The sequence below is a fragment of the Sphaerodactylus townsendi genome, linkage group LG04 (genome assembly GCF_021028975.2).
Source record: "Sphaerodactylus townsendi isolate TG3544 linkage group LG04, MPM_Stown_v2.3, whole genome shotgun sequence".
Classification (NCBI taxonomy): domain Eukaryota; kingdom Metazoa; phylum Chordata; class Lepidosauria; order Squamata; family Sphaerodactylidae; genus Sphaerodactylus; species Sphaerodactylus townsendi.
In genome coordinates, this window is record NC_059428.1 from 87,885,715 (window position 1) to 87,903,209 (window position 17,495).

Genomic DNA, 17,495 nt, shown 5'->3' on the forward strand with positions numbered 1-17,495 from the left:
ATGGCTATCATGTCACCCATTAACCTTTTCTTTTCTAAGCTAAACACACCCAGTTTCTAAGTCTCTCCTCATAGGGCTCGGATTCCAGACCTTTTACCATTTTGGTTGCTCTCCTCTGGACACACTCTAGCTTGTCAATATTCTTGTTGAGTTGTAGTGCTCAGAACAGGACACAGTATTCCAGGTGAGATCAGACTAATGCAGAATAGAGTAGGACTATTACTTCCCTTCATTTAGACCAGTGGTTCTCAACCTGGGGGTCGGGACCCCTCTGGGGGTCGAACGACCCTTTCACAGGGGTCGCCTAAGACTCTCTGTATCAGTGTTCTCCATCTGTAAAATGGATAAATGTTAGGGTTGGGGGTCACCACAATATGAGAAACTGTATTAAAGGGTAGTGGCATTAGGAAGGTTGAGAACCACTGATCTAGACACTATATTCCTATTAATGCAGCCCAAAATCACATTGGCTTTCTTGACTGCTGCATCACATTGTTGTTGACTCATGTTCAGCTTGTGGTCTACTAAAATTCTGTGGCAGCCATTTTTGTGCATTTCATTTTTTCTGCCAAAGTATTACCTTATATTTCTCCCTGTTGAATTTTGTCAGTTTTGGCCCAGCTTTCTAATCTGGCCAGGACATTTTGAATTCCGACCCTGTCTTCTAGGGTATTAGCTACCACTCCAAATGTGGTATTATCTGCAAATTTGATTAGCATGCCCTTTATTCCATCAGCCAAGTCATTGGTTAAAAATACTGAATAGCATTGGACCCAGAACATAATCCTACAGCACCCCACCAGTTACTTCTTTCCAGGATAACAATGAGCCATGGGTAAGCACCCTTTGGGTTCAGTTGTTCAACCAATTACAAATCCACCTAACAGTAGCATTGTCTAACCCACATTTTACTAGCTTTTTTGCAAGAATATCATGGGGGATATTCTTACTGAATCCTTACTGAATCCTTACTGAAATCATAGTATGCTATATCCACAGCATTCCCTTTATCTATCAAACTTGTCACTCTTATCAAAAACAGAGATAAGATTAGTATGGAATGATGTGTTTTTGAGAGACCCATGTTGACTTTTAGAGATCACAAAATTTCCTTCTAAGTGCTTACAGGCTGTCTGTTCAATGATCTGCTTAGAAATCTATCCTGGTATTGATATCAGGCTGACTGGGCAGTAATTGTTTGAGACTTGCCCTCCTCTAGTCTGCTGGGACTTCTGATCTCCAAGAATACTCAAAGACTATTGCCAGTGGTTCTGAGATTACTTCTGCTACTTCTTTTAATACTCCTGGACATCATATGTCAGGTCCTGGAGACTTAAATGTATTTAGATTAGTCAGGTATTCCAGTACTACATCTTTATCTATTCTGTGCTAAATTTCCCCTACTGCATTATCTGCTCCATTTACCCCAGGCTGAGCACTGTTTTTCTTCTGAGAGAAAACTAAGGCAAAAGTGTTGAGTAGTTCTGCTTTTTCTTCATGTCCTCTCAGCCTTTCGCAGCCTTATCCACACAGTAATTCTGCCATTTCCTTGTTCTTCCTTTTGCTATGGACATAACCAAAACATCCCTTTTAATTGTTTTTAACTTCTCTAGGAAGCTTGAGCTTGTTCCGCACTTTAGCTTTTCTGACTTTCTTCCTCCACTTGCTGGTTGTTTGTTTGAATACCTCTGGTGATTTCCTTCTTTTTCCATTTCTTGTACATGTCCCTTCTAAATCGTAGCTCAGTTAAAAGTTCTCTAGACATCCATCCTGGTTTTCTTACACACTTCCTGCTTTTTCTCCTTGCTGGAACTATTTGAAATTGTGTCTTCAAAATCTCACTATTAAGAAACTCCCATCCATTGTGCACTCCCTTCTCTTTTAGTATTCTTAACCACAGGATCACACTCAATAGTTCCCTAAGTTTTCTGAAATCAGCTTTCGCAAAATCTGACTATGCTTGGCTTTCCTTTTCTGCAGTATAACAAACTGCAGGACAACGTGGTCACTGCCACCACTTCCACTGCATTAACAGTTCATCTCTGCTCGTTAGGATCAGACCTAAAATAGCTGATCCCCTTGTTGCCTCTACCACCTTCTGGACAAAGACATTTTCTGAAAGAGAAGTGAGGAATTCAAGACTTCATAGTCTTGGCAGAGTTTGACTTCCAACAAATATCAGGATAATTAAAATCTCCCATTAACACTACATCTCTCCTTTTGGAAAGTTTATTCATCTGTTCCAGGAAGGCATCATCCAAGTCTTGTCTGGCTTGGAGATTTATAATAGTGTTTCTCTCCCTGTTAATGTTTACCCAGATGTTTTCAACCTGGTTCCTGGATTTAAGTCATGGACCTGACCTGACATCCCTGACATATAGTGCTGCTACTCCTCTTTTCCTGTTTGGTCTGTTACTCTGAACTAGGTTATTCCCTTCATTTATTACATTCTAATCATGAGATTAATCTACCAGGTTTCAGTGATGCCTACTGTATCACATTTGCTTTGTTGTGTTAAGAGTCCCATGCTCTGTACATTAGTGTAGAGACATCTAAGATCATGGGTCATTACCATGGCTACTTTCAAAGTTTTTCCCCCCTCCCACTGAAGGTTGATGCAGGCCTTTGCCACCTTCATGTTCCCTGCCATCCTCCCCAAAATCCCACTGGGTTTTTATTTTTGGTACATGAACATATGTGCACATGCATGGCACAGACCAGGTCATTCCTTAAATATTAGTTATTAGTACAGATGAGCCTTTATCACCCATACTGATATGGACATGTTAACATGCTGAAGCCTTAAAAACACTTTATGCATTTTAATACCATATCTGCTTGAAGAAAAGGTAAAATACCCTTATGGTAAAATATTTACCTGAAAGCATTTTCCAAGACAAGTTATCATACACTTTTGGTTATCCAGATAGTGTGAGCGGGGGTGGGGGTGGGGGAAGGTATAAATGTAAATAGTCATTTTAAGTAAAATGCTGTAATTGTTTTTCCATGGTTTGTAAACCATGAAAAACTAAATTCCAGACATTATAAGAGGATTGATAGAATGGACAAACTGCCATGTGGAAGATAAGACAAAATATTTGTGGTTTTACAGTTCTTAAAATAATGTAAGGCTATGAGTGGGAAGATATTACATCTCCTAGATAAAATATCTGTGCAATCAAAAGCAGAGGGAAGCCTCCCTCCCCACCAAAATAGAATTTTCTTAATCATTCCATTTCTCTCACTCTTCATTTAGAAAACACTGCCCTACAGATCACTTTAGAATAGATTTCAAAAATCCAAGCAACAACATGCCAGACTGGAGCAATATTTATGCATCAGACTTTTAAATGATTCATGCTTTCAAATCTCATTACTGGTAATGACATAAGATATCCTTGCTGACAGAGCGTGTCCAACTTGTTCTCAAAGAAGATTCCATAGTCTCCTGTGCCGTTTTTCTAGTGCTGACCTAAAACCGATTTTCTCATAAAGGTCAGTGCAGACTCCACTTAGTGACTTGGGATATAACTCAACAATATGCGCTCCCTGGAGCAAATTCCATCTTTCTGACACCTATGTTGCATCTGAAACAATGTTATCACCACTGCCAGCAGACTGCTTAGACAGACTTTGTGCCACTAGGTCAAAAACTGGAAAAGAAGCAAAGACTCATAATTTGTGAACAGCTGATAGCAAAGAGCCAACATTAACACTAAATGGGCAAAAAAATGTAGATGATGTACAGGCCCTGACACCTCTCCCACTTCTCCGTAAAGGTTGGAGCTCCACTGGTGAAATTCACATCTCCTGCTATATCCTGCCATTACAAACACAAGTCCTGTTTTTCCTTTTCACTTACTTGCAAAGTATCTTCCATGTTCTGAACCTCATTTTGCCTCTCAACCTGACCACTTCTTATCTCCATCAGTCTGTGTTGGCTCATGACTAGATTATTTGTTCTAGGGTGCTAAGTAATGGCAACATGAATGGAACAATTCATGGAACAAATACAACCGTGGTGACCTTGGTCGAAATTAAATTGTAGTCAGAAAGACCTAAATAATGAATTTAATGTAACATAACAGATGCTTCACTGGCCTTCAACTATAAAACATAAGATAGCATGCAGAAAAACAACCTGAATGTAATGCACTGTACTACAAATTAATTACAACTAATTAGGATTCCATACAGAGTTAGGAGGAAAACAAAACCTTAATTACAGGCATATACAAAACTTATTTGGGGAACAAATTCCTTACAATGTACTTGTTACAAATAGGGACAAAACCTCTTGCAGTTTTAAAGTGTAACTCACAATGCCTTTACAACCGGGAAAATGTCCCCTTGCAATGTGAAAGTATGAATACCAGAACAATCCTATGTAGACATAAACACTGTCAACTAATGCATTAATGCAAACAATCACTCCAAATGTGTACACAATTTTGCAGAATAACTTCATCAGCTACATGCAGGCCTGACTTACTTCCCAAGAAAAATCCTCCTGGTATCCCAGCCTGTTATGCCTCAATGTTTATTATGCAATGGATTACAATCTCAGTGTCTTGCTGGAACGAACCATTCACAAGGTAGTACAATGGTAGCTGGGCTACCAGGTTGTAACTTAGAACCCAACTATATAACTATTAGAAACTGTATATATATATACACACACAATTTATCCCCTGCAGTTTTCTCTGATGTGGAGTTTATCCTTTAATAGTTGTTGCTGTTTATTTGTTGATCTTTTCGCTGAATACATAAGCCAGGGTGGGCAAAATGCTTTCCCTTCTTCAGCAGTGTTATATCTACAGAAAATGGAGCCCAGGGCAAGAACTGATTTTGTGTTCCCCGCCACCCGTGTAACCATTCGGCACCCAACTTTTTCATAACTGCACAATAACATTAGCTCAAAAATACAAGTCAATCTCCTCACCTTTTTAAGCGATGGTTTCGTTTTTGGGAGGCAAATCACTCAGACATATAATCTTTGCTAGGCTTACTGAATATCAGTTCTGCCCCTCCAACAGTCCAAACATCACTACAATTACATCTGTATGCTGGCATTCCCATCGCCACAAGAACAGCATTAGGAGTGCATTTCACAGACTCTGTACAGCCAGGCACAGGAATCAGACTGACATGAGAAACTCTAGAAACAATACCAAGAGTGACTACAGATTTCAAGAAAATGGGATTGTCTCAGAAAAACATGACATTCAAGGGTCTTGTAGAACAATACAGATCTATATACCACCCACTTAGTGGAACAAACGAACTTTCATACCTTGTTGTGTGGCCCATGAAAAGGTTTTCCTATCTCTTAAACAGTACAAGGAAACTAAAACAGAACAGTTGGGATGCCAATAGATACAAATATACAGTACTTTATTCTAATACCTCCATGAAGTCAGAATATTATGCTTTTCAGACTTAGGCTGACCTTTGATTGTGAAGGAATACTGGTAATTTCTTTCAGGTGAACAGCAAAGTTCTTATAATTAATGTAAAGACAATCATGAAGGCAATTCAACTTTTAAAAACCACAACCTGTACCAAATAAAATATCCCAATAGCCAGCACTTTGCTTCTGAGAAGACAAATGACCCTAAAAGCTGACCTCAAAGTAACAATGACATATATAGCAACACACAACTGAGACTTCACAAGTATCACAGCAGAACAGAATTAAAATTCCAAACAAATTCAGAAAGACAACATTGCTTTAATAAAAACAACTAGACTCTACCCACAGGGCTTGTTGGGAGTCAGAATGAGTGACTGAATCTGCTTCAAAAAGACATTTTCCCATATTCGTAGCATGGCACTGTTGTCTACTTTCCTTGAATGCAACTCTACACAGGATCTCAAGCAGAGGACTTTCACATCTTCACTTGTCTAATTGGGGTGTTGTGTGGCTTCTGGGATGTATTGTCTCGTCTGATTGTTTTTGGTGAAGAGACCAAGGATTGAAAATTTGGGATCTACTCTATGCAAAGCAGATGTTCTGCCACTGAATTACACCCTCTCCCCAGCAAAAGGAATACAGCCCTTGCCAGTATAGCCAATGCTCATGTTGGGAGGGTCTGATGGGAATTGTAGTTCATGAATGTCTGGAGGGCTGCGAGTTTGACACCCCTGCACTATGTGGTCGCAACTCACATGCTTTTAGTTATGGAGAAACGATCCATGGGCAGAAGGGTACCCTAACAGTAGACTGGAGATGGTGGTCTGGATGCAACCATCTGGGCATAGAAAGTGGACAGTAAATAATCTTCCTATGTTCCACTGTTGCCATGCAGACCTGAAAAAGGAGGCACAGAATTGCTTACAAAAATTGACAAACATATAAACTCAACATTTAAGAAATAGCCGTACAAAAATATCAGCATATTAAAATTAGATTAGCAAAAAGGAACCTGAAATAACGTCATCTTGCAATGTTTTCTCATATTTGGCAGGTTAGGTACAAACTGCAGTGTGCTTTCTTTAATACTCCAAAGAACTGAAGTGATGATTGAATGTTCTCAATTATGCAGATGGCAGTGAGTTGGTACAGTGAGCAAAGATCAGGAAAAACAAAGAAGGCCTCACTAAATCCATTGGACTAAAATCACACATACATTTTAAACTGTTGGAATGCCAGTTCAACCTTTCCTCATGGCAAGAATCAATTCACTGACAGCCAGCAAAGGTTCATTTTAAACTGCCTTTCCTCTTTTCTCACCCCAGAAATTCAACACATACACATTTAGAACTGTTTATATGTATGCATAAAGAACAGCAGCAGGAGAAACACAAAAACTGAATGCTGCATGTACATTTGACCTTTGTTTTTGGCAGAAGATTGTTTAATCACTGGGTTGAATCTTACCAGTTTTTCCCCTTACCAAAATGAAAGAAGGGGACTGTTCTGACCCCACTCTCCAAGCTTTGGCAGGGATCATAGAACTTGTATGCACAAAAAGCTATGTGGGGTAGACTACAGTGAAGAAGGGGATTACAGGAAATTGCCCCTCATTCATCTTAATGCTAGTGAATAGCTGGTAGAATCCAACCAAACATTAAGTCCAAGTATACTTCATTAATGTTAGCAAAGTAATGTGCACAGCTGCCCACAAAGGAGGTCATACAGAAGATAAGGGAAGCTGACATAAACGTTTGCTGAGAAAATGAGTGTGAAGGACTTTGTGAATGTAGAAAAAGTACTACATAAGTAGTGCTAGTACTCCTGAAGTATAATCTCCCTGGAGTTGGAATTATGCCCTCATGTTCCAAAAACCTGCATTTGTATAAAAGGCCTGCCATTCTGAAAAGCCCCTACAGAAACACCAAATGGTGTTCATTTCTCATACTGCAAATGCAGCCGTGTCATGCAGCACCTGCCTCTTTTGTGCTAATTATACCCACCTGAGCATATTTTTGTCACCCAACTGATATGCACCATTTAAGCTAGATCTGTCCTGCTTTCTACAGTTACACTACTGCTTAAATAACTGAGGCTCTATCACCCCTGTAACTCTTGCCTTAGTTATTCACCACTCTCAGTAGCTTCAGGTGCACTGCCCACAGTTGTTTACTGAAACATATCAACTCCACCTAAACATGACAAACTGCTGGTTCTCTCTCAAATAGAACAGTGGAAAAACCAGAAACTAATCCTACAGTTCTGGCAAGCACTCCCTTATTAAACATTTATAAATAATTATAATAACCAAAAGGTACATATGCCTTGCTGGAACTTACAGCCCCTGAGGAAAGCATACTCAATGCACCAAAGCCAGCTATTAGAGCAGAGATCAAAACTCATCAGTGGCTTTAGTTTTTGCATATAGCAGCAGCTAAGAGTCAATCAGTTCCCTACTAAAAGCAAGCATCAGTTTTTTAGCCCTGAAGTTGATTTAATAATTGGTAGAGAGATTTATTAAACAGCCAGAGGTCTTATGTTCTAGCGCAATGTGTTCTGGAAGCTTGCAATTGACAATATGCTAAAATGCATCATTTTTCCAAACAGCAAACTTTACAATACAATACCTGCCAATGGCGCAACTAACAGGGTCATATGCCCACTGGGAAAGGGTTTTTGCAAGCTCTGAAGACTCCCCAAGTACGCAGAAAATATTGCATTCACCCATTTGGGAAAAGTAGAAGGGGAAGGGCATGCACACAGACACACACAAATAGCCTTAATTTTAGTTAAACAGCCAATGAATATAGTTATCAGTGAACCACCACATACTTGCTTCAATAGATTCAACTCTGGCAGTATACTTTTCAAAAAAGAGGATGTACGAACAGACCTTTAATTCACTACAGCTACTCATCTGGGTACTCAGGCCAAACTCACACATGTGATAGAAAATCATTTTCAGTTCCACTCTATTGTTAGTACATATGTGTGAAAAGCAGAAAAGTGACTTTTAAAGGTACTGTTATCAGATTTCTGATGGACATGTAGGAAGGCTGATTTGCATTACAATGTGTGTTTTCTGTCCTAGTACTCCAATATCAAGGTCTATGAATTTTACAGTTTTGTTTTTTCCTGTGGTTAAAGTCAGACAGTATTTATCAAGTTCATCAAGATTATTGGAGTTTAGTTTCACTACCACACCAAATACCCTATCTATTTGTTGAATAAACTTATATGTTTCCTTTCCTACTTAGACCAAGGGTGTTGGGAGCATCACATAAGCACTGATTCACAGGGGTTCTCCAGATGAGTCAACAAACCCACTTCCTCCAGCAAATCAAGTTTCACCTGGAAGCTCCTCACGCCAAGGATTGCACCAGACCCAACTTGACTCATTTGCACAATTTATTGCTGTAGGCAGTTTCACTATAGGGTTCCGCAGAAAGGAATCCGTTTAACAATGCACCAAATATGTGCTGTGAATATTTTACATTGTGTTACCAGGCCAGCTATCCATTTAATCTCGCCAGCAATTTCAAAATATTTCCATGCAGTTAGTGGGTCCACTGATCCAAACTCTACTAAGATAGAATTTAGTGTCATGAAACAGAGCAGAATGGCTTCTATAAAGGGCAGAGTGAGCTCTAAAGAAGCAAGTTTTTTAAAGTTTTGTTTTTACTTCAGAAAGGGACCAAGATTAAAGTTACTGAACTAGACAAAGCCAATTTTCTTTTGAGAAAGAGTTTTTTTAAAGAATAAGCTACTCTATATTTATAGACATCCCAGGAATAAATCATAACATTATTTCTTTATAATACATGATATCTAGTCATAAGAATTTGTCAATAGAACAACAGCCTCCAAAAAAAGAAGTCATAAAACAAGAGGCACACATTTTACATCATTAGTTTTCAAATAAATTCTATGTATGACGTGTGTCATTTATTCACTTTAAATGTTCATATCCTGCCTTATTTCCTTAAATTCAAGGTAGCTAACATAGCAACAATAATTTGAAAACATTTTTTAAGTCTGTCAACAAGATAAGTCTTCTGAAATAAGACTATTTTACATGCCTTCCTGAACACCAAAAGTCACTTAGGTACTTACTCTGGTAGGTCATTCCATAGAGCTGGACTTAGACAGCCACCAGACATACAGTCCTAAGGGAAGGCACTACAAGGAGAAGCGTATCTGAAGAATGCAGCTGGCATTTGGGAGTATCCCAAAAGCATTAAAATGTCATACGAAGCTGATGCAGCATATACTCCAACATTCAAATAAACTTTGCTTATGTTTCTTAAGGGAGGCTTTATTGAAGGATAAAATGAATTTACTAACTGCCAGCCATTTGGCTCTTTCTATTACCAAGGAAGATACCAGAAGGCACAACAGAAATTAGTGGAAGCCAGTGAGAGACAAGTTGGATATATTTTTCTGCTGCATCATATAAGAATGGTTTTATTAAACTGTGTAAATCCTCTAGGGTGTCCCATTTTTCAGTAACTTCCATTATTCTACAGTCTAAAACTAGTAACTGAAATGATAAAAAGGGAAATCTCTATATTTTCAGTGATGTAGAGTATTTTTATTTTTCCATTGTGAACTATTCTGAAATTGTGCGCATACCCAATTTTATCTCTGTGTAAAAAGTAAGCTATAGATAAAATCCACAGATTATTTACCTTCTGCAGCCACAAATCCTTAAAATGTGGGAGGACAGCTTTTCTGTTCATTTCTATATTTTCTGTGCTTTTTATCCATTTAAACTGGGTAGAAAGATTCTAAGCTGGATGTTTAAATTCCCAAATCTCAAGCTATGAATCTCTAGTCATGTGAGATCTTAAAGACAGTAATTCAAATTTCTGTACTACTGAAATGGGAAGAGAACTAGAGAAAGCAAACTGGTAACAGGTATGGACTTTTTTTTTGCACGGATCAACAGATTGCTTGGAAAGGCTGGCGGTGTTCACAGGCACAACAGAAATCATTCAGCTCAGTCATTCAGTTACGGGTCACACAACCCTCTTATTGTTGTGGTTAAAGAGAATGGATCTCTGTACCCAGCACTCCAATGCCAAAACATGGTTTCCTTCATTCTAGGAGTTAACAACTTCAAACTTTACCCAAGCATGCCAATTATAATGTGCTTATTGACTGTTTTCTTCATTGATTTTTTTTGTAGATACTATTCTATGTTTTGTAATACTATTCTATTCCACCTAAGTGGAAACAATTTTTTTAAAAAAACCTGACAGCACTTTACAATATTAAATATACAACACAAATGAAACCCTTTCCCCCATTTCTTCTTTTAAACTGAAATGTTAGGTGTTACCTTCTAAAAAGAATGATTCAATATCCTTTCAATTGATGACAGGTACATTATTCCTTATGCTGCTACTAGGAGAAACAAGAGAGCACAAAAAAACCTATGCAGGATTTAAAAATATATATTCTCACATAATACCATTCTTCCCACAGGTTTTCAGAGACTGCAGAAAGTTTGAAGCATGTTGAGCTTCAGGCCCAGGTCATTAATGAAAGCAGTTCGCAAGCTTTGTCCTATCATGTGCCTGTGCATTCCTAGCTGCTTTCCCCACTGTCCCAAATGCTTATCACACAAATATTAGCAAGACCACAGCTGCAGTCAGGTGTAGCTAAATCGAGATCACCTTTAAAATATACATATAACATTACTTGAGAGGGGAAAGTGCTCTTTAAAGAACTGTATGGCTGCCTTCAACACACACAGGCACACATACCATGTTATGCCCGTATCTAGGTAACAATTGTAAAATGGATCTAAAGTCTTTAGTGATTCATATTCAATATGTAACAGTCACAGTAGAGCATTTGCAATGAACTGCAGGATGGGTAAACACAATAAAATCTAAACATCTGTAAACATATAACAGTAAATACATGTCTAATCATATCTACTGAATAGCCTTTTTAGCCCCTCAAGCAGCATATATTTGTCTTCTTTCTACATCTTCCATTAAAGAAGAAAATACACAGATATATTGTCTGTTACCTACGTTTTGAATAGCAAAAACTTTACTGATGGAAAAATCCTTGAATTCCCCTGTCTCATGTCATATACTTAATACAATATATGAATTTGCTGCAGCATTTCCCATTCAGTGGCGTATTTGCCTAGGGAACATGGGGTACCCCGGGCAGCCCCTAGTGGAGGGTGCAAAAATTTCAGGTTCGTTTGTGGTTTTTTGGTATTTTTAGTGTTTTTTTACCTGCAGGGGGCGCAGTTTTTAGGCTAGCCCAGGGGTAGGGAACCTGCGGCTCTCCAGATGTTCAGGAACTACAATTCCCATCAGCCCCTACCAGCATGGCCAATTGGCCATGCTGACAGAGGCTGATGGGAATTGTAGTCCCTGGTATCTGAAAAGCCGCGGGACTACAGACTAGCAGCACCAAAATTTCAGATATTTTTCAGAAGACTTTCCTAATGATAGCACCTAAGTTAGATGAGGTTTGTTTCAGGGGGTCCAAAGTTATGGACTCCCAAAAGGGGTGCCCCATCCCCTATTGTTTCCAATGGGAGCTAATAGAAGATGGGGGCTACACTTTTGAGGGTCCATAACATTGGACCCCTGAACCAAACTTCACCAAACCTGGGTGGTATCATCAGGAGAGTCTCCTAAAGATATCCTGAAAGTTTGGTGTTGCTAGCTTAACAATTGCACCCCTGATAGCAGGCACACACACACCCCAATTTCCCCAGATTCTGCCTTTAAATCCACCCCCTTCGGCATGGATTTAAAGGGAGAATGTGAGGTTCCCAGTTTAAACATTGAAAGTGATGCTGTTTCAAAGTGGGGGAGAATCCACCCCAAAACAGCATCATTTTCAATGTTGTTTTAACTGGGGACCCCAGATTCTCCCTTTAAGGTAGATTTAAAAGAAGAATCTGGACTCCCTAATTTAAATACCATTGAAAGTGATGCTGTTTGGGGGTGGATTTTACTGGAGGTGTTTTGTGAGAGATGATGCTGACATTTGTTTGGTAAATGTTTTGCTGGGGGTAATTTGTGAGAGATTTACATCCTTAATACCCACTTGCACTGGGTTGGGGCTATTTCTCAGGCTAACAACCTACCTCATAGGGTTGGTGTGAGGACAAAATTAGGAAAGAGAGTTGGTGAGGAGAGAGCCATATATGTTTTACTGGGGGTGGGAGGTGTTTTGTGAGCTGGTGCACAAAATCATTGTTTGGTCGTGGTGGGGGAGGGTGGCCACCCATAATGAGGGGGGGCGGCAAACTCAGGTTTTGACACCGGGCTCCAGTTTGCCTAGATACGCCTCTGTTCCCATGTCTTTCATTTCAACTTTATTTGCCCAAAAGCATGTTGATCAAGATTATATGCCGTTAAAGGTTAAAATGAAAATGAAATGTTGATCAAGACCAGGATGAATACAGACAAAGTGATACATTACCAACCAAATGCAACTGGGAATCTTATCCCGCTGAACGATTTACAAGGACAGCTTTTGGAGAGAGCAGGAACCAGCAGTCTGGTTCTGCCTTGCCCACTAGCCCATCTGTATGTTCATCCCAAGATGGGCACAACTTCTATTCCAGTAGTTTGTACACATGAATCCCCATCCGTAGGGACACATGTAGGTAATACATTTCCCTATGAGATGAACACATGTAGGTGCTAGAGGGGGAAGTGCTCAGCTGCATATAGTGCCAGCACATTTGAATCCTGCTTTGCTTCTACATAAATTGGCCGTTGCACATATACAACCTATATACAGACACACTTGTCCATCTCATCAGAAATCCTCGTTGTAAAATTCTTGATAGAATGAAAGATATGGCAGTTTTTAAACATGCTGTGGTAAGTTATAAATACACCAATTGTTCTTACCAGTCACTGGAGCAAGTTGGTAGGTGGATTAAATGTGATTCAGCAGTATCTAGGCCATGTTGCTTCAGTACTACCTTATGTTGCAAGCAATCAAGTAAGGTGTATTTAGGCCTGAGATGGTAAACATGGTAAACAGTTGAACAGAAGAAGTTGAATGACTGTTCCTCCCTACAAAAATCTATAAATAACCGTGATTCTAGCCTAGTCTACTTGCTGACATGCCAGTTTTCTATATGAAAGATGTTTTTGTATGGAGGAGAATTTGGTCATATGACTCAGACAAAGTTGCCAACCTCCAGGTGGTGGTTGGAGATCTCCTGGGATTACAACTGAACTCCAGGCAACAGAGCTCCTGGAGGAAATAGGATCTTCATGGGATGGCCTCTATGGTATCACATCCCTGCTGAGCTCTCTTCCCTCCCCAAATTCAGCCCTCCTCAGACTCTACCCCCAAATCTCCAGGTATTTCCCAACACACAGCTGGACAGCCTAGACCCACATATCCATTACAGTGTGAGTTTACTAGTTTACTATCTCATCAACTACTAGGTCCGTGGTGGCAAACCTTTGGCACTCCAGATGTTATGGACTACAATTCCCATCAGCCCCTGGGAAGCTTTGCCAATTGGCCATGCTGGCAGGGGGTGATGGGAATTGCAGTCCATAACATCTGGAGTGCCACAGGTTCGCCACCACTGTACTAGGTCTACATTTTTATTCAGTTCACACAGAAAACCATCTTTCAGTCAACAAAACAAACCTAGACCTAGTCTTTATGGTACAGATCATGCGGCTGAGTCTCCTGAAAAAGTGATAAGTGGATAAAAATGGACACTCCAGTTAATAGTGAAGCAAATACAACAATGCACATATACTTGCTGAAGTACTTGAGGGGCAAGAAGAGAGAAATAATCTTCCTTTGAAAGTTTGACATTTCCCTACATTACAGGTCATCGCACCTACATGGACACAGACTGCCATAACCACATTCACAATCACCCGCATTCATGTTACCTCTGAAAGATGCCCAATGAGTCTTATTCTAGGTAAGTATGCATAAGACTGCAATGGGAGCTTTAGAAAGCAGCAAGAAAAACTTTCTCCAACAAAACACAACGAGCAAATTCAATATTAATTAAGCAACAATCGAATGATCATCATAAAGAAACAATACATCATCTTTCAAAGCTCTTCTTTCCGCACCTTCACTTTCCTAATTAGGCTGCAACAACTTAAAAATCAGCAAAGTACCTTGAAATTTGTAGTTTTAGATAAAACATGGATCATCAGTGAAATGATGTCCGTCTAGCAGGTGCAAAACAAAAACAGAAGACAAGAGAAAAGAGGAGAGGTGGAGGGCTTGGTACTATTCCCACAAGAAATAACTAACCATTTTTAATGGAATACTGTTGTGTGACTTCAGAAAATCTGAACAGACCAATTATTTTTCTTGAACACATTTGGATTGCTATTTTACCCTCAAGAAGTAGATAAAAGTTAGACATTTTTACACAATACATTCCAATTTGGTTACAGCCAGTACACAATCTGTGATTACAGATAAATTAACCAGTAGAATTGCTCCATATTACCAAATCAGTGTGTTTTTGTGTACACGATCTCTTCCATCAATGACTGGAAGTTACCTTAAAATTAATGGGACTTATTCCAAGTATATGCTGGACTTGGGAATATAAAGATAGAAAACACACATAATAATCCTCAACCGTTTCCTTGTTCTCAATAAGGTTAATATATAAGCTACAGCTCAGCAATTAAGCCACTACACAACTACTTCACTTTTTTATTTACACCATTTTGTTTACCCTCCCCTCCCCAACATGAAACCACCGATGGAGCATTTCCTCAAGAAAAACACTGGAAGGCTTGTCAGGAACCCTCATATGTTGCCCTACAGTCAACACTCCCAAGCAACTTGTCCACAATTAAAAGGAAGTCAGCTACAGTCAAGAATTTCAGAAGCGTTCATCTTAGGATCCATCCAAGTCACCACTGCAAAGTGTTTCCAGAAAATGTATTTGTGCTTTCAGGAAGTTGTTTGACCAGCACCCAACTCCGAAATCCATGGTGGCACTGCAGTATTTATTCACCAGTCTGATCATATCAACAAAAGGACTAGTGAACAATCCACCCTTCAGCACAGGGTGCACCAACTCCTTCCCTCACATTCACACGAGCAAATACACGCATACACCTATGGCACTGCGTGTCTTACCTTCGTGATGATGAGCGGCTCCCCATGTTCGCGTCCTCCTTTCAGTGTAAATCCCCACGGCGCTCCGCCAGTCAATTGTACTTCTACCAATTTGTACGGATCAACTCCTCTCTGCTCCCCCATCATCAACAGCTGCTGGTGGGTTTGTCCCTGATCCAAAAACACGGGATTCAGCCTCGGATCTTTGTCTGGAAATCTCTCCGGGCCGCCTCGAAACTCCACATTCTCCATGACGGTCTGAAACTGTCCCCAGCCTTCTTCCTAGTCCGAGCCAGCGTGCCGCTGACCTGGGAACCACATACCTAACAACAGTTTCCAGCCTTCTCCCATATGGGAAGGGGAAGGAGTCAAGGAGAGGGGGTTGCAACCCCCTAACACACCCGGGCTCCTCCTCCCGATCCCGTTTTGTTCGTCCAAACGGCAGCCAAAAGAAGGCAGAGGAGAGAAAAGAGGAAAGCCCACGAACCAACGAAAACAGGAGCAGATCAACTACAAGGAATACAGCCCGGCTTTACGCGTTGTGTGGCTGGATTCGCCGTGTACGCCGCGAGCTAAGATACTTCGCTTTACCCCGGAGGAAAGAGAAAAAATGTAGCCCCACAGGAGAGGAACAAGAGCTACAAGAACATTTGCAACTTTCTCCGAAGGTGATCGGAGTTTCGCTCCGCAGATGTGGGCGGGGGAAGCAGCCGGAGAGAGGGGCCGGGTCGAAAGCGACGTGTGGCTGGATGGGAATGACGCTCGGAACAAAGGGAGCGAAGGCAGAGCCTCCCAGCCTTACCCCTTTCCCCCGGAACGAGACGAACGCGGAGGGGTTGTGATGGGAAGCTGCCCCACCACAGGCGCAAGTATCAGCCTCTCCGACAAGAAACGGTGCGCGTTTCCACGTGGACAAAGTGCATGGCCTTATCGAAACAGAGGGCGTGGAGAAAGCAACCCACTGTAGCCCAGCCCCGGGCAGGTTTGCTCGGAAGCAGGCAGCTGTGACTTGGTGGCACTTTACGCACGGTCACCGCCAAGCGAAGGTGCACAGAAGCGCCACCTTCGCCGGGCGGCGGGAAAAGGGCGCGCGAGGCTGGAGAGAGTTCTTGGAAGGCGCCGATTTGCGAGCCATTTGGCGAAGCGACCCGGACGCCACACGGCCATTGCCGGCCACTTCCGCCTCCGTCCCTCCCTTCCTCGGGAGAAAAAGGTGGAGTTCACTTGGACCCCCCCTCCCCTCGGGCGTTTGCCAATGGCCGCTCCCCCCGCCCCGGTGCTGTGCCAGAGGAGCCCTGCTCGCCAGCCAACCGGCTGCGCTCAAGAGGCGCCCTCTCCGCCTGCGCACGAAGCCCCCTTCTGGGGTGGGGGCGTGCTTGGAAAAGCGGCGGGGGCTACAGAGGGTCTCGCTCGAGGCTTGGGGGCGGCCGTGCGCTGAGTGCGCGGGTGGCGCTTATGTCTCGTCCAGCCCTTTGAGCTACCTGTGACGAGGCTGCCCGAGTTTCGCTCGGGGGAAATCTCCCGCTGGCTGGACCGAAGAGACCCTCTAGCGGTTGCTGAAGAGAGAAGCAAGTGGCTGATCGCGTTGACTTCAGAGGGAGCGTGCTTAGATAATATCTAAGGCCTCCTTTTCATATAGCGGCAGAGGAAAGAAATGGCAAACCACCTCTGCAAGTCTCTCGCCTTGAAAACCTTGCCAGGTGGTTAAAACCCCTGTGTCATATTCCAAGGCGAGGGTGTCACTTAGGAAAGCTCCTTGCACTTGGAAGATCAGCACAGCAAGCACAGTGTTGTGGGAGATTTTTCCATGCTGTACTACTTTTCTATTAATGAGGAGTTTGTTTGTGAAACGATAACTGGAATTCACCAACCCTTAAATAAATGCATTCTGTTCTACCGCCTCATCCTGTTACATGTAAAAACAGACCTAATAGTATGTGAAGGGAAAACACGGGTTTATGTGTGACCT

The 17,495-nt window shown here is 41.4% G+C and overlaps 1 protein-coding gene across 2 annotated transcripts in view; it reads right to left on the minus strand.

Moving 5' to 3' along the window:
* Nucleotides 1-16,718, minus strand: part of SHROOM2 (shroom family member 2) — a 125,509-nt gene extending 108,791 nt beyond the window's left edge. For both annotated transcript variants that reach the window (XM_048493240.1, XM_048493239.1), the window contains exon 1: nt 15,548-16,718. In XM_048493240.1, coding sequence (XP_048349197.1) covers nt 15,548-15,778 — 231 coding nt within the window. In that variant the 5' untranslated portion in view covers nt 15,779-16,718. The remainder of the gene's footprint in view (nt 1-15,547) is intronic.
* Between the last annotated feature and the right edge of the window lie 777 nt (nt 16,719-17,495).